Source organism: Zosterops lateralis (assembly GCF_965231275.1).
Source record: "Zosterops lateralis genome assembly, chromosome: 1".
Taxonomy (NCBI): Eukaryota; Metazoa; Chordata; class Aves; order Passeriformes; family Zosteropidae; genus Zosterops; species Zosterops lateralis.
The window spans coordinates 87634631-87661926 of record NC_139762.1 but is presented as its reverse complement, the minus strand read 5'-3'; the positions used below and the strand labels follow the sequence as shown (position 1 = coordinate 87661926).

Sequence of the window (27296 nt, the reverse complement as noted above, 5' to 3'; positions counted from 1 at the left end):
ATACTGGACTAACATTGGAGGTCATTTAATGCTCTGCAGATTGCGGAGCTGGAAGTAGAAAAATTCATTGCAAGCAGTATGTCAGGAAAAATTTAATATGAAAACAACACCGCAAAACAACAACAAAACCCCAAGAACAAAACAACAATCAAAGCAAACAAACAATAAACCGTAACAAAAACATTCATTTAGCTGTGATTTTTTTTTTTTTTAATGTGTATGGTTATAGTTTATCTGACAAAGCAGAGTTTTTTACAGGAATGTTTTTTACACGGGAGAATGGGCCTGTTCTCTCTGCCCCTGATGCCCAGCCCACACCGCTCCTTTGGCTTTGGGCCGTGGTACTTTGCTTTGGCCGCATCTATGGCCAAGAGCAGCTCGACGTGATGCAGGAGCAGCGTACACCAAGTGCAAGGTGTGAAAAAGAGATTTCCATGAAGTATTTTAAACAACATGCCTCAACAGGAGGGCACACTAGTTGCTGACATCCCCAACCCCATCTCCAGGCGCTCCGGGAAACTTCTTCTTTACGGGAAACTTCTCCCTTACGGGAAACTCCTCCCTGCGCCGCCCCAGTGCGGGGCTCAGCCACGGCCGGCCCGGCCCCGGCGCAGGTGGGGCAGGGGGGCGGGAGGCGGGCGGTGCAGTGCCGAGCCGGGCGGGCCGGGAGCAGACTGGCCGAGCCGGGCAGTGCCGAGCAGAGCCGAGTGGGCCGGGGCTCAGGGCTCAGGGCGGCTCCGCTCCGCTCCCCCCGGGCACTCCCGCCGGCATGGCCGAGAAGCCGCTCTCCTTCCGCGCCTTCCTCGCCGCCCGCCCCGCCGGCTGCCAGTACGGCTACGGGCACGGGCACGGGCACGGGCACGGGCACGGGCTGGGCGCGCTGCGGGACCGCGAGTTCCCCCGGCTCCGAGGTACCGCGGGCAGCCCGGGGGCGGGGCGGGGGCGGGGAGCCCGGGCCATTCCCGGCTCGGATCGGCCCCGGGAGGGAAGGCTCTGGGACGGGGGAGCGGCGGCAGGGGCGGGGACGCCGGCACAGAGCTCTGGGCTCGCTCGCTGCAGTGATTGCTGCGGCGCGGAGAGGAGACCAGAGCTCCCTCTCCTCCCTCTCCTCCCTCTCCTCCCTCTCCTCCCTCTCCTCACTCTCCTCCCTCTCCTCCCTCCGGCAGAAATGCCTCAAAGGTGCCATGGATTCAGTAACAGGCTTTCGATATGGGTACGAAGAGCGGCGTTGGGAGGGGAAGGAGAGGCATTACAATAGTAAACCAGCCCATTTCTAGTGAAAACTTATAGCTAGGCAGGTGTTTGTGAGCTAATTTTGCAGGTTTTATAGGTTTTCGCGTTCTCCCGCGTTAAACATCCTTGTACGTACTACTTCAAACATAATAGTGATGGTTATATCATTATATGACGGTAATTTGTCCTGTTTTAAGAAGTATCAATACCCATGATATCAGCACTTCAAAATTCTTATGGCAAAACGTCCCAGGTAGAGAGTGGAGTAAATAGCATCAGTTTGGATGCCCTATGGCTGTTATTTAGGCCACTCTTCCTCTTGAGAGTTTTCTGTTACTGCCTTTTTTTTAAAATTTTTTTTGTAATTTCACAGATTCTAGTGATTGAATACAAGAGCAGGCTTTCTCACACATAGGTGTTTAGACTGAATGAAGTTATACTTGGCCTCTAGAGGAATGTGAAAAAAAACTTAAGCAGCACTTTGAAGAACTTGAGGATTTAGTAAGTCAATGTCACAGTCTGATATTAGACATTGTAGCTGCTTCAGTGAAAGTTTGAACATGAGAAGTTGCTTGTCCAAAATTTAGGCTAACTTCTGAAAAGTGGCTATTTTGTAACTGAAACATTGTTTCAGTTTAGGCCTTTAAGCAGATGAGATTTTAAAACTCCTGAGAATCAGGCTCATTTCTCAGAGGCTCCCCAGTTATTAAATAAAGTGTATCTGCTACTGAATGATGTCTGCTGGATTAGTCTGGTTCCCAAAGCTGGGTTACTGCAAAGGCAAAGCATTAGGAATTTTCATCCATTTGAAAATGTTTTTTGCTAATGTAGTCTTCTGAGTTCTGCAGTCTGCTAAAATAAAACATAGATAACAGATTATTTCTAGAAAGCGATGAACAAATACAGGGTATAAAATAGAATCTTCAATGATGTTAGCTAATTGAAATCACATAATCATCTGTGGTAAGGTGACCTAGGTTGCAAATTCCTTCTGTCTTTTGATTTCTCTTTTGGAATTCTAACATGTTATCCAATTCATGAATTGTCATCCCTTTGTCCTGCGAGTTTGTCACCTCTGTGAGGGAACTCAGCGTCTGTGAGGAAAAGTAACTGATGGTTGTGCATGCACATGGTGTCCTGTCTGGGACTTCTTGTCTAAAAACCAGTGACATGTTCCTGGTCAATAACTTGTGCCTTCAAGTAATACCAGCAGTGCCAAATGAAAGGTGCCCAGGGACAGATTCCTGGGCCTAGTGTCCCCTGGCTAGCACATCTCTTGGTCTTAAAGCTAACTAATGGGACTAGTCCAGGATAGACTCCAGGAACTGGCTGACAGTGGAGCAGTGTGGACAAAAAGCACACTGCTTTTATTTATTTTTTGCCTCCTTTTATTCAGCCATGTATCCCCATTTGCCAAAAGTCTCAGCACACTGATGTTGATGTAATGAAAAGTCGTTTAAAGCTCTCAATTTTTTACCTTGCAGAAACAAGGCAAAGAAAGGATGGCTAATGTAAAGATTGGTGGCAGCAAAAGTGTAGCAGTTTTGGTACAAAGGGGCAAAAACACCAATAAAGTGTAATGGTTTTGGTTCACCAGTTGGAATTATGGTACTAATTCAATATGGTGGGTCGAGTGCTGGCCAAATGCCAGGGCACTCACCAGAATTATTTATTCATTTTCTGCTGTGAGATAAGGATTAGGAGGAGGGCCAAAGCAGGCTCAAAACTTTAAAGGATATAAAGAAAGATTTATTAACAGAACTAAAAGAAAAAATAATAATTAGAAGAAACCTTCAGAACACTTCTCCTCCCCCCCAACTCTTCTTTCTTTTCTCAGAGAGACAAAAACTGGTATTTTCAGTCAGTTTACTACCTCTAAAATAATCTTCCTTCAGTTTACTGAGGAAGAGGAGTTTCTCTTGCCATACCCTGGAGACTTCTCCACAAGAACCAGTTCTCTCGTGGCCTCAGTGTCACAGCCAAGCAGCCACCTGGGAGATGGAAATCTGTCGTGATGTGAAAGTCCCTCCCCTTGTCTTACAGTGTCCCCCACAACTGTTTTTGAGGGCTCAGTTTTTAGCTAATGGAAGAACAAGTGCTATTTTAGAGAGTTATACAGAGTAATCATAGAATCATAGAATGATCTGGGTTGGAAGGGCCTTAAAGATCATCTAATTCCAACCCCCCTGCCATGGACAGGGACATCTTCCACTAGACCAGATCACTCAAAGCACCACCTAGGCTTGCTCTGAACACCTCCAGGGATGGGGAATCCACAACATCTCTAGGCAACCTGTTTCAGTCCCTCACTACCCTTATAGTAAAGAATTTCTTCCAAATATCTAATCTAAACTCTTCCAGTTTGAATCCATTCTCCCTTGTTTTATGAGTACACGCCTTTGTCCTAACAGTACATGCTGTCTTCATCTCTCCTGTAAGCCCCCTTTAGGTACTGGAAGGTGCTACGAGGTCTCCCTGGAGCCTTCTCTTCCCCAGGCTGAACAGCCATAGCTCTCTCAACCTGTGCCTTCTTTATTTGGGGAATGCCTTAAAGATCTTTCCATTATTAAAGCTGGTTAAAAAGTCTGGATGGTGCTGCTCACTTTTTATTTGATCAGAATTTTTTTGAGCCCCCTTCTAGATACCCATGAATTAATCAAATTAAGATTTTGATTTTGGAAGTGTCATTTTTATGAATATAGTGTGGTAATAATTATTGCATATCAACGTATTGACTTTTTCCTAATTACTAATATTTTGTGGTATCCACTATGGACATCTTGTGCAAATGGTGTTCCCTGGGGAAGGCAGAAATCTTTCCTGTGTTACAGACTATTGCTTTCACGGTGCTGGTGCTTCTGTTGTAGCTTTAGTATGAACAGTGGCACAGGGGCCTGTTGAGCAGAAGGTGCAGCAGATGTCTGGAGGGAGCACCAGCTTAGCTAACAGGCATACTGTGAAGCCAGGATTTTTCAAAGGTGGTCCACCTATGGTTGTATCAAAGTCTTGGGGAGTTTCAATCTTTGCTCCATCAGAAGGAATGTGAGGTCATACTCAGTGCATTGGGGATTTCCTCTTGAGGTTTTGTGAAGAGATAAAAAGAACTACTTCCTTAAATCAACAGAGATCTGTCTGTTTTGGCACAGAAGTCTTAAATTTTCCCTTTTAAGCCAAAGTTTATCTTCACTTCTGTAATTCAAAGGCTGTTAGCTGATGACTAGAGGAGCCCTTTCTAAAAATATATGTGGAGTCTGTGAAACAGATCACTGTTTCACAGGCAGCAGCGTATGTGCAATATGTGACCTTGACTTTAATCTTGTGAGCAGTGTATCCTTATCTGCAGTGTAGGATTTTAAATTGTGCTTTAGAAACGGATAAAGAAATCAGCAGGAGTTTATAGGTTCTGTTGTTAAGTAATGGGGATGAATATGCTTCTGTGATGTTTATCATAGCACAGAAAGTGTCAGCTTCAGTTTGTACCATGGTTTTAAAAAAGAAAAAGCTGACATGTGATTTGGATGCAGCATTTAATCACAAGATACCTTTCCATTTTAAGTTGTGTGCCAGTATTCTAGTCTAATGTAGCTGTGCTAGTTCAGTGGGAGCTTTCCAAGAGCAGTAAGCAGTGGATATCCATCCTCCAAATAAAAATCAGCATATATTAGGAATCAGATATTCTTTAAGGGCTACTGACTATTTGAAGATAGTCTTTAGGTGAGCTTGAGATGGACTGTTCCATTTAATGTCAAATCAGTCACTGTCTCATACTTCAACATACTTAGTAGTATGAACATTTGTGATACAACTAAACAAAAATAGTGAAATTTGTCTGTTAAACAAAAAAGAAAGGCAGATGGAGCCTTGAGTAACAGAATTGGCCTTTATTTATTTGGAATTCAGATTATGTCCCATGAACTGGTCACCAGTACGAGAGCTTATTGTATTGTTCAGTTAAGGAATAGTTGGGTATTGGATCTGACCTTACACAAAAATAAGTCTTTTTTACTCATATTGCTGGTAATTATTTGTGTGGTGACTTTTCCTGTGAGTGGGAGAATGTGAAGGGAAGATCTCCTCTGTATGTGGCAGTTAAATCCTCAGCAGCTCGGTTAGCAAAGTTCATCTGTGTCCTCTGAGAACAGAAAAGCCTATCTGCTTTGTCACCTTTGGGGTAATCTAGTTTTTTTGGCTAGACTTCAGAAGTAAGAAATACATTCTGGTGTGTGAACTCAGAGTAATTTTGTTGGTAGGTAGCTGATGCTCACACTTTATGAAACTTGTGAAGATGAGTGGACTGTGAGCCTCAAGAGTCGTGCTCACCTCTCGATTGCAAATGTAGGCTTGCCTTGTCAAACAGTAATTCTACTATTCTTGTGCCCGAGGCTTTTTCTTTATTTAAAAAAAAAAAAAGAAAAAAAAAGAAAAAAAAAGAAAAAAATTTACATCCTAAAATGACTGCTTTTCAGGGGGTTGGTTTGCTTATTTGTTTAAGACCATTCTGTTTGATCTGATAGCTATCTTCTATATGTGTACGAGTTACTCTGCTGATTTCTTAACTATTCATAATCTTTATCTGTGGATGAATCATTTCCTTTTCATCTCATTTTTTTTTATTCTTGAAGAGTAAGTGACTGAGTTTTCAGCAAACCTTTGAGTTCTTTGAGCAGTACTTGTTTCTGACCAAGTAGTTAAATCTGATCTTATTCTTTAAAAACCAGTTTGATAGTGAGAGATAAGTTTATTTTAATTAATTTTTGTCTGAAGACGATCATAAACCAAAAACAACGCCTGTGCCATTTTATGGTCAGCTGCAGTACTTACTGTGAATTCCGTGAAATACACTCACCCATTGCTGGCCAGAAGTTGAGACAGATTCTCCTGGAAAGGGCAAATTATTTCTCCCACAAACAGAGACTGGCATATGTGAATGTTAATCCAGTACTTGCCTCTCCCACACAAAGGCAGCAGAAGCAATGTGTAGGGGAAGGATGAGGCTGCTTTTTGTTGTCTCATTGGAAGATCCTGTGTAGCCTAGAAGAGCTGCTAATCGTACTGAGTTTCCTTATCTCTAGCTCATCCTGAACAGAGGAAAAATCTAACCCTCCATTTGGTGCTCAAAGCTGAGAGCTCCTATTTCTACCACTGTCCAGGCCTTTTCACTCTCTTCAGCAGCTGTGAGATCTTTGGTAACCTGCTCCTGTTCTCTGTAGCCTCTCCATCAGAATGTGATTTGATTTTGTGAAACACCTATTTATTTTTGTTTGGAGGGGAAAAGAAAGCAAAAGAAATTATCTTTATTGAAGGGAGCTGCTGTTGGACAGTCTGAAATGCTAGAAGACATCTGGGAAGATGCGTTTAGTGGGTGGAGAAAGTATTGTAAAAATAAGCTGTAGTATGGCAAATGTAACTGCATAACTAATGACAATTGTTTTGTAAAAATAAAACATACGTATGCTCATGTAAAGCCTTAAAGCTTCCTGGTGATTTCAAGTCAGCTGCAGTTATCTACATAAGCTCTTATCTAAAGAACTGATATCAAAGAGGAAGCATGTGTTGAGCATAAAGCATGTGTAGTCCCAAATGCGGTAACAATAGCTGTGTATTAGTTTCAGATGTTTTCCTCTGCCTATACAGAAGTAACAAGTAGTGTTAAGGAATTCCTTATGTAGAATTTCAGGGCTCAGAAGATGATCAGTCTGTGCAAGACTGATTTTTCAGTTGCTGAAATGATGGACATAGCTCTAAATGAACAGTAGTCAATGACACTGTCATTGTAATATTTCAGCGTGGAAAACAATTTTAGTTACTTTGAAGTTTAGTTAGTGGGAAATAATGGAATGTGAAGCAGGAAAGCAAAACCCTATAAACCTGATACAGCTGACAGGAACTGTAAATATTTAGTGGTATTTTAAAAATAAATAGTCAATCAGTTGGGACTAGATCCTTTACAAGAAGAAATAATCATATATAGACATTAGATTTTTAAAAGTCAATATGTAGATGTAAAAAAAATATTAGATTTGGGAAGATAATTTATGGAACTCCACAGATGCTGCAGGGTATCAGCCACCCAATTTTTTAAAAAATTGCACTTTTAATTAAAAGATACATTATCTCTAAAATTAATGCAAGATATACAAGATGTATATTATTATTTGAAAGTATTGAAACAGGCAGATGTTCTACTTAGAAGAGAACAAGATGCTTTTTATCTCTTACTCAAAAATTGGAAAAGCACCAAAGTCTTTTTTCCTACAAAATACCACATCAGTGTTACTTTCTTCCTTCTGTTGCCTTTGTGTCCTCTTAGATTCCTCTGTCCTCTTGGGTTGTTGTGATGCTGCTGTATGTGAGATGTGTATTGATTTCTTCCCAGCCTATTTCTCTATGTTTCTGTGTGATCATGGATTTTGTTTTTAGTGTTAAATATAAGATTATAATTAAAGAGTGTATGTATGTTTCCAGCAGAAATTATCTGCTTCTGGTGTTTTTACACTTAGAGTGGAGTTTCCTCTACCAAATCAGTACTTGTCTGATGCCCTTGAAATTTCCATTAGATCTTATGGTAGCAATTCCCATTTCTGCACTGCTTGTTAGAATTCAGAGGTGCTCCCTGTGTAAGGACAAACAGACAAACGGAGAGGTGAGAGGTCAGTTTTTGTTGATCAGCTTGATTCATTGCATGCCTGGTATCAGAGAGATGCTGCAGAGGCATTGCTTGGATGTGAAAAGACTGACATTGAATTCAGGAAGGCCATACTGCAGAACACTGCGTAGTAAAAAGCACTGATATGAGAGATGGATAAATGTGGGGACAGCACAATATGTTTGGAGAACAGGAAGCCAGTAGGATGCTTAACTCAGAAAGGATGTTTAGGAAGCAGGATGAGCTTCCAAATGCCTCAGACTTTTTAGAACTCATTGTTCTTGGCCCAAGCCATCAATGCAGATGTTTTCCTATGTGTGACACTAAAGTACTTGTAAGGTGGATTTGTAAATTTTTTTTCGCTTTCCTGAACTTGAAAAGAGGACTAATACAAAATTCTTTTTAGGACTATGTCAACTTGGAGTTGGTTTAATTATTTTTTCTTCCTAAGTTAATAATGCTGTTAGCATGTCTGTATATTGAGAACCACTGGCTGGTTCCTGTCACATTTGGTAGAAAGGAATGTGTTTTGAGGAAGCATTATGAAAAGGGTGGTGTCAAGAGTGAAGGTGTGCGACAGAGATGTCAGAGTTATGGAGAAACAGGTACAGTAGGGCAGGGAGGTGTAAAGACAGGCCACAAAGCATTCAAAACTCAGACTTAATTAGTTTAACTGCTAGTGAGTCAAGTTGTTAGGCTCCTGGCAGTATTTGTGCCAGCCCAGGTAGATCCTGAGCCAACCTGCTCTTTGCCCCTTCACCTTCTGCTCTGCTGTAGAGAAGTGATGGTCCATGAGATGCCTGTGGTGGGGATGTGACCCCAGGTAGGCAGCTCTTGTCAGAAGGGCATGCAGGAAGGTGTGAAGTTGCTCTTTTTTGCCCCCCCAGTATGTGAAATACATGTATTAAATTGGAAGGCAAGGCTTGAGAAATCTTTCTCTCCACAGTATTTTATTTCTCCTTCTTGCTTTCAGCATTGTCCTGACTCACTCATGGTTTCTTGTAGCAGCCATGGGAATATATCTTACACATGAGAAGTAAAAAACAGATGTTCTGTGCTCATTTAGATTAGTCCCTGGAGCACCTGGATCTAAAATGCTTTTGAAAGAAAGCTAAGAACATGACTGGACAGGGTTTTTGTCACTTTTGGTCTTCCTAAAAGAGAGAGATGTGATCACAAGGATGTGATATTTTGGTGACATCATTAACTGTGAAGGATGATTACACAACTAAGCTTATTTCTCCTGCCAATATGCAGAATAATGTTCCAAATTAAAATTTGGAAAGATGACAGGAAGCTTATTTGAAGAAATATTCATTAATTAAATTAATGGTGTGTGAACTAATTTCATTAATGCACAATTAAACACCAAATATTACGGTGTGTACCCCTTTGCAAACTTATGAAGGGGTCAGATGAAGTTACACAGTCATCAGAAAGTTTCTCCTGTAATTTCTTCCAGAGGAAGAAATTGAAGCCCAGGATTTTCCACGTTTATGTTCATGCCACACAGCACATTAAGGATGTCATAATTCAGTAATTTGGAACTGATGGTATCAGTAATGGGTTCCAGTGTATGTTGCCTTTCTTTAGAAGAGAGGATTTTGCACTACTGTTGAGTAAAATACCTTGTTCATCTGCTGTGCCATTCATTTCCCAGTTTATTGAGGAGTGTAACTAATTAAATGTGTATTAGAGTTGCGTTTTTATTATTTGTATGCCTGCCTATAATTTCTTTTAATGTTAAAGAGTTCGAATTGTCTAAAAACAGAATGTTACTTGGCTGCTCTGGTAGTATGAAACTTTCTTTAAATCTGTCATTGTCTTTGATTGATCACACACTAGGAAAATATTTGTTACATATTTAATCAATTTAGGCATGTGTAAGCCCAGTGAGAAGAGTGGCATTTCTTTTTGTAATACCTTGTCCAGTCTCAGCTGTGATGGACAATTTGCTTTGATAATGCACCTTGCCGTCTCAGGAGACTGGATAAAAAAAGATAAATGAAAATGGATACCTAGCAAGAATTCCCTGCCTGGCAGACTGAATGGCCCAAAATTAAAGACTGCATGAAAAAGCAGCTTTTGCCAAGACATGTTGCTTTCTCCTCCCCACACACATAAACTCCCTGTTATTTAGCTGGGAAGCTGACCAGACTAATGTTCAGACAAAACTGTATGTAGGTTATTGCACTCCAATGTTGGTCATGGAGTTTGTGTTCACAACAAACGAAGCATTTGATTAATGAGTAAATTCCCAAAGAATGCAAATTCCTCAGAAATAATGTATTTTTGGCAAGCATTGGAATGTGCTGCTCAGGGAAGGAGCAGAGTCACCATCCCTGGAGGTGTTCAAGAAATGACTGGATGTGGCACAGTGCTGTGCTTTGGTTGACAGAGCGGGAACTAATCACAGTTTGGAGTCAATGACCTTGGAGGTCTTTTCCAACCTTAAAGATTCTATGGTTCTTTGAGCTCATGGAAGGTTGCATGAAGTGTGGCAATATGATAATGTTCCTCTTCTTACTACCTTAGCATGGATGTTTAGTGGCAGGTACAATGCTGCCAAGACAGCCTGATATCACAAGTGCAGGAGCAATGTTTGCCCTTCTAAAAAGGAGGTAATTTAATACCACTATAAGTGCATGAAAACATGTGCCATTTAAATTCATCAGAAGTGACTTGGACTACATAAGGAATAAACTAAAAACCATATAAGCTATCATTTGGTTAGCATGAAATTACATGCAAGAGACATTAAAATGCAAAAATAACCTTTAAGGGATGACTCAAAAAGTGTACTTTTAAGATAGACTAAGGAAATAAGAGTGTGACACCTCTGAACTGCACGACAGCTCACTTTTTCTGGGGACAGAGCAGCCCATGTAACTGGAACCCACAAACTCCTTGCCATTTGCGTTTTTTATTTCTGGTATGACTGAGATGCATGTCCCTGACATACTTTTTTCTGGTTATGAAATGAAGACCTCTTTTTATAAATTGTTAGCTCTTCAATCAACATTTGATCTGTGAATTATCTTAGTATCATTCCAAATTCACCAAGAGCAGAAATACAGAAGGGAGAGGACTATGACACTTGTAAAAGTAAAATCACTTTCTGTGTATATTAAATATCCCCTAAAGCAATCTTAAAGCAATCTTAAATTACAAAGCTGGAGTCTTAGTGAGAGTCAACCTTCCTTCCTTCCTTCCTTCCTTCCTTCCTTCCTTCCTTCCTGAGTTGTGGATTTCAGTGAAATTATTCAAAATTCATGCTCAGGTGAAACTCTAAACTGGAATTTGATTAAAAAGTCATAGCACCAGCAGCTTTATCTGCTCTTTGTCCTTCAGCGTCACTTTCAGAGTAATAGGTTAACTTGTCTAATGATCACAAATTAATGATTTGTTTTTCTTCTGCAGAAAGAGTAAAGGTTCTGATTTTGGGTTACATGGAAATTTAGCTTTTCATTAATTAGAATTGCAGCTACTGATGTACTCACACACAGCTAATTGGTCTACAGCATTGAGATTACTATGCATTGAAGTGGTTCCCCTATGAACAGAACACTGCAACTCCAACATAAAGAAAATCTATTCCTTTGGAAGCACCTTTTTCTTTTCAGATACTAACAATTTAGGATTTGTTGCTGTTAAATATTTTCCTCGAGAAGGGTTGACCAAGAGTTCAAGTCGCTTCAGTTACATTCCTCAAAGCCTCTGTAAAAACACTGAGCTGAAAACGTGGGTAAAAAAAAAAGCTTTTTAAATATTCATTATTCCTGTCACAAAGAGCTGTTTCAATAGTAACTTTAACAGCTTATTGTAAAGTTGAGTTTTAAACTTTTCATCTTCTATTTTTGTAAAGGCCTAAGTGTATTTGTTTGGAAAATAGAATTTAAACTGATCTTTAGTCATAAACTATGGCTTGGAAAGAACCCAAACTTCTGTGAATGAGTAAGAAAGTCATGATGGGATTGTTAGGAGCTTGGTGAAGCTCATCTGCAGAGCAAAGAAAGCACCACAGGAGCACAGGGCTGTGAAATCAGGCTGCCTTCTAATGAGCACTGACATGCTTCTGGTCCACTGGAGTACAGGAGACAAACCCTTCATTGTGGCACAATGGGAAGCCTCCTTGAGATGTAGGCTGTGTAAAAACATCCTCTCTCCATATCCTCTCTTTCAGTATCATCTTGTGCAGAGGATGAAGCTACTCCAGTAAAATGCTCTCTTGGGATTGAAGCCATCCACTGCTCTCTTTAAAACTCATCCTCTTGCTTGTCCTTAGAACTCTATTAATAATATGAGGTTGAGTACTTCAAGAATGATGAAAAAGTATCAATTCTAGTGAGCTACTTCAATACTTTAATTTTGTGAGTTTCCTCTTCATCTGGTGTTTTTCAAGGGTTGGAGAAATCTTCCCTTCTCAGCTCCCCTAGTGTCAAATTTTAAAACACCTGCTTTTGTTGGAACATTTATATCCTGATTAGCAATAATGAAAGGCAAATCAGGCTTTTTAGCTCATGGGTGCTAAAGTTACTAATTTAAAAAAAAAAAAAAAAAAAAGAAAACCTCTTTTCCTTTGGATTTGGAGTTCACAGTGTGTAATGCTTGTTTGAAGGCACTCAGTCGATTCTCCAGGCTTTGCATGACTGAGCGTGACAACTCCTGAGAGATTAAAGAGCTGTTACCATCAGAACTTTATTCAGTTTTTCTTTCATTTCTGAAAGTACAGAAAAGGATAGGTGTACTTGTAAAGTGTCACAAGGATTACACTGCAATGCTTTCTGGATAAACTTCAGTGCCACTGAAGTGGGAGAAATAGTACCAAATAATGTGATGAGAGCTGTCATGTCTCCAAAAGTGAGAGAGTACCAAACAGTACCAAACCTTCAAATCTGAATGCTGGCTATCTTGTGGGTTGATTCACAGTCACTTCTGTTTTCATCAATTGTAGTTTTAGGAATATGATTAGGCACTAAACTAATCAAATAGCTGTTAATTTACAATGATCTCTCCTCAGTCTTACATGTGAAATGATTTATAGAGTGTCTTTGCCTTATTCCCACTTCTTCAAATGCTTCCTAAACTTTATGTTTTATAAAAATCTTCCAGGTATGAGAGTTGAAGCATGGAAGGGAATCTCTTGGGTCTTTTATTTTAGTATAAGAGATTCTGTGTGTATGTGGTGTTTGCTTGATTGGTTGGTTTGTTTTATAATCTAGCTACATGACTTGGGGTCATTCTAGTCACTACATATATCCTTTTGTTTGTTTGTTCCTTTGTTTGTATGAGCTTTCCTTTTTTTGTTTTGGGGTATTTTTGGTTATTTGGTTGACTTGGATTTTATTTTTTATTTTTTTAATAGTAGACTGAATTTCCCATTAGTTGTAGAACAGAAATAGCTGAATCCAGAGAAACTTTACTGTTTGGGTTCTTAATTCAAGTGAGATATAGCCAGTGTTGCATATGTTGAGTCTACTTCACTGCACTGTGTATTCCATGTGGAATGACTCAGATGAAAACAGCAGTCTGGTCTAACATATGTAGTCTCTGGATGTATGTTGGCTGGGGTTCCTGGATTGCAGACAGCAGTATATTAGAGAAAATGAAACACTAGAGAAAAAAAGTTATATACGGAAGAATCTATTCTTATCAAAACTGATTGTTTCTTATTGTCTTTCCACTGAGCAGTCATTACAATGGGTATATATACAAATGCAGACAAAAAATACAAATAAATGCATCTCTCTCTATAAATCTGTGAATTTTGCTCTCACTGTGGTGAGTGAACACAAAATTATCTTTCATAGCAGAGGGAAGAAAATGGTTTCCAATTGGAAGGGAAGTAGGATAAAAAGAGCATAGAGTAGGCATGGAGAAAAATTTGGCCTTAATACCTTTTTTCTTGTCCCTCAGTAAGAAGAAATGGGAAAAGAGAAGCCTGTAGTTTGCTCTGTAGTAAAAAATATAATACTCTGTGTACACTGTGCAATAACTGATCTCACAAGCTTCACTTTATCCTAATTTTCTGTGGAAGCAAAGTACCAGATATCTGGTGGCTGTACAAAATACTGAGGAATACTTGCTTTCCACGTGGAAACAAACTTCCTCAATGCAGTTATCTCACATGAATCAATCAGCATTCTATGCATCTGATTGCCTGGGCTCATTCTTGGTTTACTATTGGGAAGCCATTAATTTTGTTATGGTGGTGATTATATGACAAAATAGGGATGGATCATTTGCATTCCAGAATTTATGGTACAAGTTAGGAGAGGAGTTTTTGGATGTAAATAGATCTGGAATGAAACATGTAGAATCAATTGTTGTATGCACTGAGTTAGATGCATTCTTTGAGTTATCATTGTTTCAGGGTGTTGTGATGCGTAGTTTTTTTCCCATTACTTGTTTGAATTTTTAATAGTCTAATTTGAAATGTTTTGGCTAGATTGAGATATCTTAGTGAACCAGATTTACAAAAGTTGTGATCTTACAGTTCTGTGGAAATTGGAACCTTCTTGAGGTAGCTGTAACTAAGGACACAAATGAGGGCATGCTAACATACTAATATTAAAATTAAAATTTTTATTTAACCAGTTTGATTTTGTTGTTCCTTTACTTAGAGGTCTGATTCTTTCCCTTGCCGTTTCCAAAGCCCTGAGCCATATCTTCGCCTTTCTGTGCTCCACCTTTACTCACCATTTTAGAATGTGGTGTTGATGTGTTTAGGTTTTTCATTTTTTCATATCCTGGGTGTTTTTTTGGTGAAAAATGTTCATGCAGTTTTGCTAAAAATAAGCATAATTACAAGTTATTTAATGTTAATGACAAATAAATAGCTTTAGAATGGAAGTTATGGGGACCAAATGTGCTTTTGTTGCCTTAAACATACTTGCCTTGGGGAAATACAATTATAAAATATCTGCAAGCACAAATTTAACAAAAAGTAGAAATTTTGAGGATATAAAATAAACTCATAAACTCATTACAGAAGCTCAGAATAGTACTGAGATGTTACCTCTAGTTATAGCAAGTCTGAGGATGTATTTGAAAATTAACAGTGCATAAGTTAGCTTTGAAATAATACCAAACTACTATTACTTTTCCAATTGTGGTAATACTGTTCATTATTAATTAGATAACTCATTGTCATAAATAATGCTCACTTCACTTAAAATGCCTCTCCATCCTCACTTTGTGTTACGGAATCGGTTCCTGAATTTCTTTGCTTGTGTAACTCTTCATGTGTCACCAGACATCCTCTGCCCATGTAAAGATGAAGGTGTTCAGCCATCTGCTTTGTACAGCATCTGTACAAGTGGTCTGTAGAGAAAGAGCAGCCTTTGGTCTGGCTAAGGAATTCCAGCAGCTCTAGCACTTCTGTATGGCTTTGCTACTTATGGAGGAGGCTCCATATAGGGAATTGCAATTCATATGCGCACTACTTGGAATCCAGTCCTATAGTCACTTCTGGAAGCAGTGTATGCCATGAGGAATTTTATCTAGGTAGCATTTTCAAATACCTGGTGTCAGAAATTGAGAAAAATATGTTGTATGAACATTGTGTCTGGTCTTTTCATTTATTCAAGTATTATACCACTTGTGGGGAAGACATTGATTTTTACATCATGTTCTCTTAGATGCTTTGAGGCAAAGTGCAGTAACTGGTGTTGGGGCAGGGTTGTGAATTTAAGCTCAGAGCTCAGAGATTAGAGAAACTGGAATATTTGTTTTTCTATGCATAATATTTTACTCATTTTCAAAGCTAGTCTAGTGTTAATGAGGCCGTTTGTATTTAGTACTTTGAATAATTTATGATGAAATTATAATTCTATTTAATTTCTAAAGTTATTAGTATTGAAAGAAGCCCTTTGATTGAGAGAAATTATACTATGATCTAGTGAAGCACAGGTGTATGCTTATAAAACCGAGATGACGTAATAATTGCTTTACTGCTGGGTCTGTTAAAAAAAACCAAAAAGAAATGAAGAACTGTGAAACTCGTTTTTGTAGCCAAAGGAATCCAATGTAAGGTTGCTCCCAAAAATGAAATTCTGTATATTTATATCAGTAGTGTCAGATTGTTAGTGGGTTTTTATGATGCTCAGATATTTATATCTCTTGGTACTAACTTAAATTGGACTAACTTCACAGGTGCCCCAAATACTACTTTAAATTAAACATAGAGCATTTTGATAAACAAAGATGAAAAGGAATAGTTGACTGAGTAGACTTGCATTGAGCTGAGCGGGATTGGAACTCAGTCCCCAGTGCTGGAATTCTATAGTGGATGCAAATTTATTCAAATTAGAAGTGTTCCTGGCTCTCTGCAAAGATATTCACTGGTAACTGTGGTGTGTATTGTTACTGAAAGTTGGTTTTGTTTCTGTTGAGTGTTGATGATATTCTGTAGCTGTTAATTTTAATTGAGAGCAGATGTGATGGCTCCTAGGTTATGACTTTGCCAAAAAAGTTTAAAATGTACAATTTGAGAAGTGCTAGAGAAGAGAAAGTGGAAAAGAGCTGTAAGGGAAGAGAGTCGTCAGGTTCACATCTGCTTTTCCTTATGTTCTGCTATGAGAAGCAACATGAAAACACTTATTATCCTCTAAAGGGGATACTTATGTACATATATTCATATACCCATCTCAGCACTACATACACAGGCACATTTATGCATATTTGTAAATAAAGGTGTACAATATGTGCTAGGAAGAAACAGAGAATCACCTGGATGCCTTAAACACACCTCTGGAGCAGTTCTTCATTTGATCTAACTGACTCTAGTAAATTGACTTATGTGATTTTGAGATTCTATTACTTTTGCCTGTTGTTACATCACTCCTACTCCTCTTGTCTATGGGTTATTTCAAGTGTTTCACTTTCAAAACTGATAGCTGGACTTTTAGAGAGTGCATGCACACCAGAGACTGAAAATGTTCTGTAGATGCCAGATGAAGATACAGGTCTATGAGCAGCCCAATGCTTTTAATTAAAGACAGGAAAATTTCACTGGTTTCAAAGGTCATTTAAGCTTCTGTGAAGGTTGTAACTTAGCTCTTTAACTTGACCTGGAACCAGAAAGGTGGTTAGTGCAGTATGTTTAAGAAGTGCTGGTTATAGTGTATTTGTTAATGGTTTAACTGAGAGTTCAGCAGAGCCTCATAATTACTTCAAAGGCTCTGGATACCTTGACATGTGTTCTTATGTTTGAGTGGAATTTGCTTCTCTTTGCAGAGTTGAGGTCTCTGTGACCTGAAGGCAAAGTTCTGCTTTGGCAGAACTACAATTTATTCATCATAGCACAGCAGAAATGCAATCAGACTCTGCATGGGTTCCTTTCGAAGTCACTGGACTTCGGAAAAGACTTTTTTTGTTGGGCTGCAGCCCTTTGAGTTCAGAGAGCCTATCCTCTGAAGGTACAGTATCTGTACTCCGTGCAAGGTAACGTCTCTTAAAGAGCCACAAACTCCTCCTTCTAAACAGCTTTATGGCGATGTCCAACAGTGGATTGTTGCTGCCCAAAGTCAGATTCAAGGTAATCACCAAACTTCCAAAAGTTGTGTCACAACCTTTAAGGAAGATGGTTGTAAATGATGTGTTTGTGCCAATAACTCAAGAGATTTTTAGTTTTCTTTCAGAAAGCTTTAATATGGACATCAGGGAACTTTAAAAAAATTGAGTATCTGGAAGCTGATGTTATTTGTACTTAAAACCGATTTGTTAAGTAGGATTTCTCTCACATACTACTGTATCCAGACCTACTTATTAGGAACCTGGTATTTTTGTCAGAACTAGTTAACAAATCTCTACAGTTGTCAAACTGTTTCAGAATTAAAACCTTTGATTTCCTATAACAGTATTTTTTGATAAATATTTTTTTCCATTCCTAGAACATTTCTGAAAATGATTGTTGAGCATTTGAATCTATTCTTGGGAATACCCTTAACAAATAGAAAATAACCCGTGGAAACTAATTTAGATCGAGTGTAATAAGGTAGTAATAGAGCATACCTGTTAAATTTTATTTACAGAAACTTGTGTCTGTTAGTTTTTGGAGTCTGTTTGTTTGTTTGTTTGTTTGTTTGTTTTGAGTGGAAGCAATTTGATTTTCATATTAGGAGATGCTTTTTGGACTGAAGTATTACAAATTTGTGGAGGTGTCAGGAAGATACAGTCACTCGTAAAAAAATTACAAACAATTCTTACTAAAAAAAAAAAAAAAATCCCTAAATAAGAAACAAGGTTATTTGATGAGTTCTGTTACTGATATCTGCATACCTAATGTGGTGAATGAACTTCAGTAGAGATAAAGCAATTGAGTATAATCTTTTTTTTTTAGGTTGATCTGTTTGATCTGTTCATAGTTAAATAGTTTCACCTGAGACAGCAGTTTGGATTGAATTACTATACAGTAGGAGATAATCTGTGGGAACTTGGAGCTAAAAGGTTTTATGGTTGAAAAATGTCTAGATTAACCCAATACGTATGCGGAAGAAAAGCTTATACATTGTTTTTTATGCGTGTTTACCATCTCCCTAATGAAATCTCAGTATTTTCTCTGCTTCATTAAAAGTAAACTGTTTGTATTTAAGTCTTAAGTGTTTACTCAGTAGTGATACTGAAACTCCTACACTTAACGTTTTTACACACCATTGTTGCTGTGTCATGTTTGTGGTTTTCCTTTTTGCTGGCGGCTGCTCACTGGTGAAAAGGAGATACAGGAAATCTTGGTCAAGCATTATGTAAGGGCATTTCAAGCATTTGAACTTTTCCCCGGTTTAATAATGCTGGTTGTTTTTTTCTGACTACAGTACAAAATTTAGGAGTGTAAATCAGGTGAGGAATAACAATTAGGAGTGTAACTCAAGATATCTGGATGTGTTGGTCTAATGAGGTATTTTTCCAGTAAAGTTAGGGACACTTGCTCTAGGTTTCCAAAATTCTGAGATCATCTTCTGAAATGCCTGTTTTGCTCCCCAACTCCTGCTCTTCAACCCCCTCTTGATCCCAGAGAAAGAGCTTCCAGCTGGAAGAGGCATGACTGGGATTGAAATGAGTTGTTGGAATTACCATTTATTAGGAACAAAGAAACATGGCAGTTTTAACCAGAGCTGGTGGAGAGATGCTACTGGGTTGTCAAAGGAAAAATACTTGTTAAAGCTGAGTGGCTGAAGATAAATATTAAAACAAAACAGCTGACATGGGAGATAGGAGAATGCACTGATCATGGAAAAACAGTCTAGAGGTTGAGATGTAGTTTCTTACTAGGAAGACACAGTTTTAAAGTGCTGTTCTGCTTTAAGCAAATACTGAACAACCTGCTTGTTTTTAATATGGAGATAGCTTAGCTGGTGAGTGTTGTAGCAAAGGACTGCCCACTCTGGGCCAGGAGAAACTTTGTAGACCTCTCACCTTATGAGTGTGTTTTTTTGCTGAAGTCCTCACTCACTTTCTTCATTCCACAGCCTTTGAATTTATGCACAGTTCCTCTTGGTAATATGATCATTTGGTTTTACATATTTTCCCTGAAAGATCAGATTAATGCTGAACTGAAATTTATGCTTCACTTATTCTTACGTCCCTGAACTTGATCTTCACTATTTGTTCTTGGACTTTTTGCTGGATGGTACAAGGAAATCGAGGGCACTAAATGTCAGTGGGGAACCTTGTATGAAGAACTTCCACTGGAGAATAACTTTACCACTGGTTTGCAATAGCAGCCTTGCTTCTTTGCCAGAAAAAGCAGCAGAGACAAGTACTGGTACATTCACCAAACAAGGCATTAATGTGCACTTGTCATTGGGAAGGAATGATGGCTGGGAAGTACTTCTGCAGAGCCTCAACAGTAGGGATAATTTATTTTTGCTCTCTGTCATTGAGTGTTCACTGTGTGTACCAGTTCTCATATAGGTGTTTAATTATTGCCGTGGTTATAAGTTCAATCCAAGGCTCCAGCTGCCAGAAGCTCATAAAAAAATTATTTCTGTAATGAAATTAGTTTTAAGGGAAAAGGATGAAGAAAAGGGTAAGACTCTTTGGTTTTTGTATTGAACTTAGTTTATCTTCTAGTGCTTTTGGAAACACATAAAATAATTTAAGAGGCTTTCTATAAACTTTGCACAATTCATTTTATATATTTTGGTGAGAATATTGAGTCACTATTTTGTCCTAGATTTTATATGAAGGTCAGTATTTCAGGTCACAGAGCAAGAAGTAAAACTGACTAGAAAAGACAGTTTTAAATATTTTTAAAAGTCTATGGCTGTTTTATGGGAAGAAAAGGAAGGAAAAAAAGAGTAAGAGTATACTACTAGAATGTAGTAATGACTGCTATTATAAACAATTGTTATGATTCCTTAAACGTTGTTTTTTACCATTGTGTTTTCATCTCAAGTGGGAATTCTCTTTCTTACCCAAAACTGGCTCTTTCCTACACAAACGTGAATGTTTCTGTGAAATTTACTGGAAAACCAACTAAAGCATTTTCTGGTAATAGAAGAATGGGGAATATGTATTCTTTCAACTCTTCATTCATTTGATCAGTTGCATCAGAGAAAAAGGGAAAAAAAGAAAGAGACTGAAAGATGGTCATATCTTTGCTAGGGAGGTGTGAATGCTGGTTTCTGTCTGAGCAAGTTTCAATTGTTTGAAGACATGCATGAATATGAATCACTTGTGATGTATATTTCATCCAAAGACAGAGAGACAGGCTGCAGTAGGTTATTTGTATGAAGCTGGGGTACCTCTGGTTCCTGCCCACAAATAAGACTTCAGCCAGTCTCACACAGCCCATTAAAGCTGTCTGTGGAAATAACCTCACTGAGTGCAGTCGATATTTAATCCTGCCCCAGTGGTGCACTGAGTAAGGCTATACCTTACAGACAGGCCTGTAAGAATGAAAGGGCTTGCTGATTGATCCCTTTACTGCAGTCTCATTTAACACAGGAGTTGCCAAATTATGAAATTTGATGGCATGCAGTTTTTATTTATTTTTTTTCTGTAGCTGTGAAGAATACATAGGCTTGGATGTGATTTCTTAATAAATGTGAAATCATTGCTTTGTTTTGTGCTCCCCTTTTCCTCAGTACTAGTTAGTTGTAAGGTGAAAGCTGCAAGTAGGGACTCATGTACATGAACAATGTCAGTGCATAATGACACTGAATAACCTCACCCACCTAAAGAGCTTTTGTGGAGTTGGTATAACCCCTGCTGAGGAGTACAGCAAGCAAAGAGAGTGTGTGGTATTCTCTGTAAAGGGTTTTGATATTCTGCCTACTTTGCTGTAGGTAATAACACAGTGAAAGCAAATAATGCAAGCCAATAGCACATGGAAAAATAATGAGAACTTATTATGGATAAATGTAATTGCACGCTTTATGCTTTGCTTTTTGTAATGAGTCCATCAAGTTAAACATTCAAATACATTAATTAAACACACTTTTTCCATGGAACTCAGTGACTGGATAGCAGCCCTTAGAATATTGGTGCTGTTATCCGGGTTGGTTGCAGCCCAGTGTGGAGCAGCATTGGCAGTCAGGTAAAGCTGTGATTACTTGAATTGATGAATTTGGTGCACTGGCAGAATGTGCCCCATGGCTGTGGGCTGACTGCTGCGTTACTGCACCAGGCCTGCTGCAGGTAAGTCAGATCACGCTGAGAAACAGTGTCTCCTTTAACTACATAGTAACTATTCAGGCTTTGAGCGTCTATGGCCTTGTCCATCAAGCAGTAGGCTTTTGTGGTCTTTTGAAGAGCTCCTTGGCCCTAAGCAAGGGAAATAAAACATTACCTTGTCTAGCAGAACAGGACTGTTTAGATGAGAGGCATGTTTTTATTATTGAGAAAATGTATTCGGATGTGATAGTTTTTGTCTATATCCATGCCAAAAAGGAACTGAAGGTGAAAGTAAAAATATTCATTAAATGTTTAATCCAGAAAATATCCAGCAAAGGCAAATCTCAAGCCATATTAGTAGGATTTTGTTTTCTTTTAATGCACTTCATTAATGGTTTTGCATAATAATGATCTTTATCTGTCTGTCCATACAGTGTGTAGACATATCATGCCTTGTGTCAGGAATTTCAGGCACTTTTAGAAAGGCTATATGTACTACATCACATAATTAAAGCTACTTTTGCTGTTTAATTTAGGAGCCTCCCTTGGGGGAGCTAAGTCTTACACAGTGACTGGACAGAAGAAGCTGACTCTAAAGGATATCTGACTTAGATTACTAAATCAGTTGCTGGATGTGACCTGGCCATGTGTGCTGGCAGCCCAGAAGGCCAGCTGTATCCTGGGCTGCACCCAGAGCAGCATGGCCAGCAGGGTGAGAGAGGTGATTCTCCCCATCTGCTCTGCTCTGCTGAGACCCACCTGCAGTGCTGCATCGCTCTGGGGTCAGGAAGGACATGGAGCAGGTTGGAGCAACCTAGAGCAAGGCACCAAGGTGATTAGAGGAATGGAGCACCTCTCCCATGAGGAAAGGCTGAGAGAATCGGGATTGTTCACCCTGGAGAAGAGTAGGTTTTGGGGTAATGCAATTGCAGCCTTCCAGTACTTGAAGCCTTCAAGAAAGATGAAGAGGGACAATGTAGTGACAGGATATGCAGGTATCTGGCGCAGCTTTACCAGCTGGCTCTCTCACTGGTCCGCATATGAAAGGTACAGCCTTGTACCTTTTAGGTTTGGTGGGTCTGAACCTCAAGCAGGAATGTGGCAAACAGCATGAAAGAAAGGGCTCTTCATGTGGGTAGCAACCAGGTTTATTCTCCCCAGGGAGAATAGTGAAGTCTGAGCTTCAGGTTTCAGTTTAAGTAGAAGGGGCATGGACAGAGCAGGGGAGTACCCAGAACCAATCCATGAGGTGGGGGGTGTGACCCAGGACAGGGGACACTTAACAGAACAATGAGAGAAGGAGGGAACCTGAGAACTTGCCAAATCATCTCCACCAGAACTTTCCTGGCTTTTAGACAGGGTGACAGACAGAGTGATTGACAAGACCCTCCACCGGGGTAACACCACAGGAGGGTTGGGCATGGGAGTATCAGGATAAACCATTATAAAACAACTAACAAAAGCATACAGAATTTTGGGAAACCCAAAATGCACACCGTAACAACAGGACAAGGGGGAATGGCTTTAAACTGGAAGAGGGTAGGTTTAGGTTATATATTAGGAAGAAATTCTTTACTATGAGGGTGGTGAGGCACTGGAACAGATTGCCTGGGAGAGCTGTGGTTGGCACATCCCTGAAGGAGCTCAAGACCAGGTTGGATGGGACTTCAAGCATAAGTGCTTGGAGGTGTCCCTGCTCATGGCAGGGTGATTGGAACTGGGTGATCTTTAAGGTCCCTTCCAACCCAAACTGTTCTATGATTCTATGCACCTGAGGTATCTGATGTGATCTTACCTGTTAAAACCTCTCTGTGTCCAAATTATATCACACTTGTCTACAGCCTCTGAAGAGCCCACTACTCTTTATTTTGTCACTTGTTTTTTCTCCTGCTTATGGTTTGGTATATGGAAATGTGATACTTATCTTTTGACAGATGTTTAATTTTGCCTTCAACTTGTTTTATATAATCTATTTCGTACTGGTTTTGTTAATATTGCCATACTTAAGATATATATTCTCTCCCCAGGGCATTTTCTGTATCTGCTTTCCAAGTAATATTGTGTATATAATCCTACTGAATTGCAATTATATCCACCAAGAAAAATTCATGACTCTGTAGAGTTGCTGCCTTGTAACTACACATTTCATTCTTTATTATGAGACTTTTGGCAATATAACTGGCAGCCTATAATCAGCTAGAGTGCAGGAATTTTGAAGTGTCAAGGCTGTGAGAAATAGTCTGTGAATCTCAGGTTGGCTTGTTCCGGTGGCTGTGGTAGAATCGCAGAGTAACAAAAGCTTAAGAAGGTGAACACAGAGTGTCCAGATGGTGTGTAGGTAGATTGATTATTTTTGGAAGTGATACTTAGACAAAGTTCTGAAATGTGTAGTACCAAGAACAATTTCAAGCATTACAAATACATATTACATAATACCAAAGTAGTAATCGTTTAGCCAGAGAGGAGCTGGGTGACTCCACATGGGTTTATGTGTGTGTTGTGAAGTAGGAGACAGCTTAATGACTTAGTGCAGTGTGGCACCAGGCCATTGTAGGAAGTGCCTCCAGGGTGTCTCTCTGTGCTTCCCTGCTAGACTGTCCTCTGGGTGGTAGACATCTACACAGCTTAGCAGTTCCTAAAAGATTTAGTAAAGATATAACTGACTTGTTCAGCTTTCAGTTCATCAAATGATATCTTTCAATTTCTTCTACGTCTGGTGGAGTCACATTTTAAGCAAGTGTGCTTTTGACAGAAGCAGATATTTGGCTCAGAAAGATTAATCTGGTAATTTCTCTTTGCCTTGTATGTTTTGCAGGTTCTCAGACTTTTGTGCAGTTGAGTGTTCTTGCTCTAATATTGAAATGCTCCAAATTAAATCAAATTATCTTTTTTCTTTTAAGAGATTTTAATGTTCAGTTAAACTGGATAGTCCTCTGGCACTTATGAGGCTGTATGTAGGTGTGCACTCATGAAGTTTTACAAAGCGCCAAGAGCACACAGGGATAGTAAATGCTTTGTTAGATGAATTGTAGCATATAAGGAGATCAGAGAGTTGGGCTGAGAATTTTTCAGCAGGACAGACTGGCCTGTATTGGTTCCCTAAGAGTTCTCCATATAAAATTAATCTGCAAGGATATTAGCATATGAATATTGGAGCTTATGAATCGATACTCTGGTTGAATAACTCTCCATAACTAATGCCAACACATTGAATGGTTTTTGATATTTGTATTTAAAAAAACCCTACTTCTGAAATATGATTTTATCAAATAGTTGGTGTATTATTAGACCAGTGAAATCAGTTACACACTCCAAACATAATAGTATGTAAATTAAACTGAAAGTTAATTTTACGTTTTCCCTGAGCAATGAAACAAAATCCTGATGGATATTGCATTTTAATGTTCTTTTGGTTGATCATATTATATTTTCTTTCTCCTGTTATTTCCCATAAACAGTATCATTTCATAGTGCTGACAGCCTGTATACTAAATACCACAGTGAAACAACAGAAACTGGACTGTTCTCTATACATTGACAAATCTCTTTGCTTAATGTGCATTCAGTAAAGATAAAATAGCAAATGTTATTAAACCAGGGGAAAAACACAATGAAAGTTATTAATGTGTTTTTTCTGTGGTGTTATACATGTACCACTTTTTTTTTCTTTTCTTTAAAACTACAATTTTGTTGAAATAAGACAGCTAATAAAAACTACATCATTAAAGTGCAATAGCAATGAAGATATTTTTTCAGTGCAGCCTCAAAAGATGAGAGAGCCTATTTCTTTTTTTGAGGCAGTGGGAGAGAGTATTAAATGCTGTTCTCTGTTTTCAATTAAACAGCAGCATTAAATATAAAATAAAAGTTTAAGAATTAATAATTTTTCCTTCCTCAGCCAAACTTCCTCACAGATTTTAAAAGTATTATACCCATAGGAGGACTGTAAAAAATGACTAGCTGGTTTTTATACTTCTATTTCACAGAACTGTTATATTGTCCTTCATCATGAGCTACATAAGAAATCAAATTTGAAAAACCACTTAAGGGCCCTTTACCTAGAGGTCTTTTAGTCCACATTCTCTCACAGGAGTGTTGGTCAGGACAGGAAGTGCCTGTCCCTTGTCAGTGAATGGTTTTTGTTTGAGGAGCCTCAGCTGGTTGCCTGGTTTTTGCTCATGCTGTAGGTCTGTGTAATGACTTAAGTGCTAACTCCATCCTTGCATCTGGAAAGGTCCAGCTGCTCTCAGAGGAGCATCACCTGGCTGTGTTCCTGGTGCCTGTCAGAGCCAAATGGCACCTCTGTGGAGGCTTTGTTGGAGGAGGGTTGTCCAGGGTGGTTCCCTCCAGGACAGCAGTCCTTTCACCTGTGTCTGGCTACGGGCTGCCTCTTCCCATTCTCAGCCCTAATCCTGCCTTTCCCACCTCTCCCAGCTGTAGCCAGTGGCTGTGGGCTGCCTATTGTCCTGACTGGTGCTGTGGGAGCTGGTGGAGGTCATGGCTGCAGCTCCAGGCTTTAGCTCCATCTCACAGGGCCTGCCCGAGCTTTTGGTGACAAGCTGCACGTCGTGGGGTGGCCATGGTGGGCTTATGTCCTGCTGGAGGGAGAGCTGCTGTCCCCTTGCTGGCAGAAGCTGTGCCACAGCACTGGGCAGGGGTCTGGCTGTGAACTGCTGTGAGCAGTGTACCTCTCTTCCTCCAAAGCCCTGCATTCCTGTGCAGAGCTGAGCAGCTATTGGGAACTGAGCAGGACAGAACTCCACGTGCATTTTGACCCCAGAATGCTTGTGCATACTGCTTCATATTGCTTGGAAGAAATCTCCTAGGATTCTTCTTTTCAAAAAAAGTAAAAACCTCTAAAATCTATACATCTAATAAGTTGACCCTGGTTTTGTCCATGCTCTACCCCTTGAAGCACCTTAAAACACTTGACTAATTTCAAGCCATCATTAAGAATTCTGCTTCTGTTAGGCACTGCAAGTCTGGAAATCTTAAAGCAGGAGAGGACTCTTCTCTTTTGAAAATAAGGGGTGGATGTCTGGATTGGTTTTATTATTAGCACTGCCTCACAGCTTTACCCACTGGATCACTGCTACAGTAACATAATATATATTATATATTTCCAAGTGTCAAGGCTTCTCGTTTAAAGCTTAACTCAATTTTAAATCCATGTGGAAAGGGAAGACCTTATAAAATACTTAATAAATTCTAATCTTAATCATATTCATCATTATTAAAATTTGAAATAGGTTGAAATACTTAAGGTATGTGAAATGAAAAAACTAATAAAGAGCATGAAACACACTGGAGAAATGAAAGAATAATTGCTAAAGATTAAGAAATCTAGAATGGCCAAACATGAAAAAAGCCTTCATTTCCAATAAGCATTTATTTTAAAGTTTTGCAATAGCTTAATAATATAAAAGAGATTTTAAAAATGAATTGAATGTTAAGTGCAGCAGAGTGGTGAAGACATGATTAAATACATTAAAACTTATACTAGTCCTGTGTTTGGGCTTCAGACATGATTTAGGTCCTGTCAGTTCTTGAGAGAGTTGTGTCAGCTGTCAGCAAGGAGACAGCATCACTATTGGTGTTGCTGTTAATAATAATTATTAGCATTGTGGTAATAATAGTTTTCATAATAACTAGTGCCTAGAAGTAGCAAGGTGCTATGGCTGAAGACACCAGCTTATTCAGTTTTGCACAGGCCAAATGAAAGGTTTTTCTCTTCCAAAGCTGGAATCTAAGCATGAAAGGAAGGACCTCTATTGTTTTAATTAAAAATTATACTCAGGTA

General features: G+C 39.1%; 1 protein-coding gene across 2 annotated transcripts in view; it reads left to right on the top strand.

The window, feature by feature from the left end:
• Positions 1-769: 769 nt before the first annotated feature.
• The window catches only part of MOCOS (molybdenum cofactor sulfurase), a gene marked incomplete at its 5' end in the record, with an annotated part of 209356 nt that continues 182829 nt past the window's right edge, over positions 770-27296 (top strand). Inside the window, one exon of one of the 2 annotated variants that reach the window (XM_083860493.1) lies at positions 770-911. In XM_083860493.1, the coding sequence (XP_083716619.1) occupies positions 770-911 (142 nt within the window). Of the gene's footprint in view, positions 912-1168; positions 1214-27296 lie in introns of those variants that run through there. The other variant, XM_083860494.1, reaches the window with a different exon arrangement.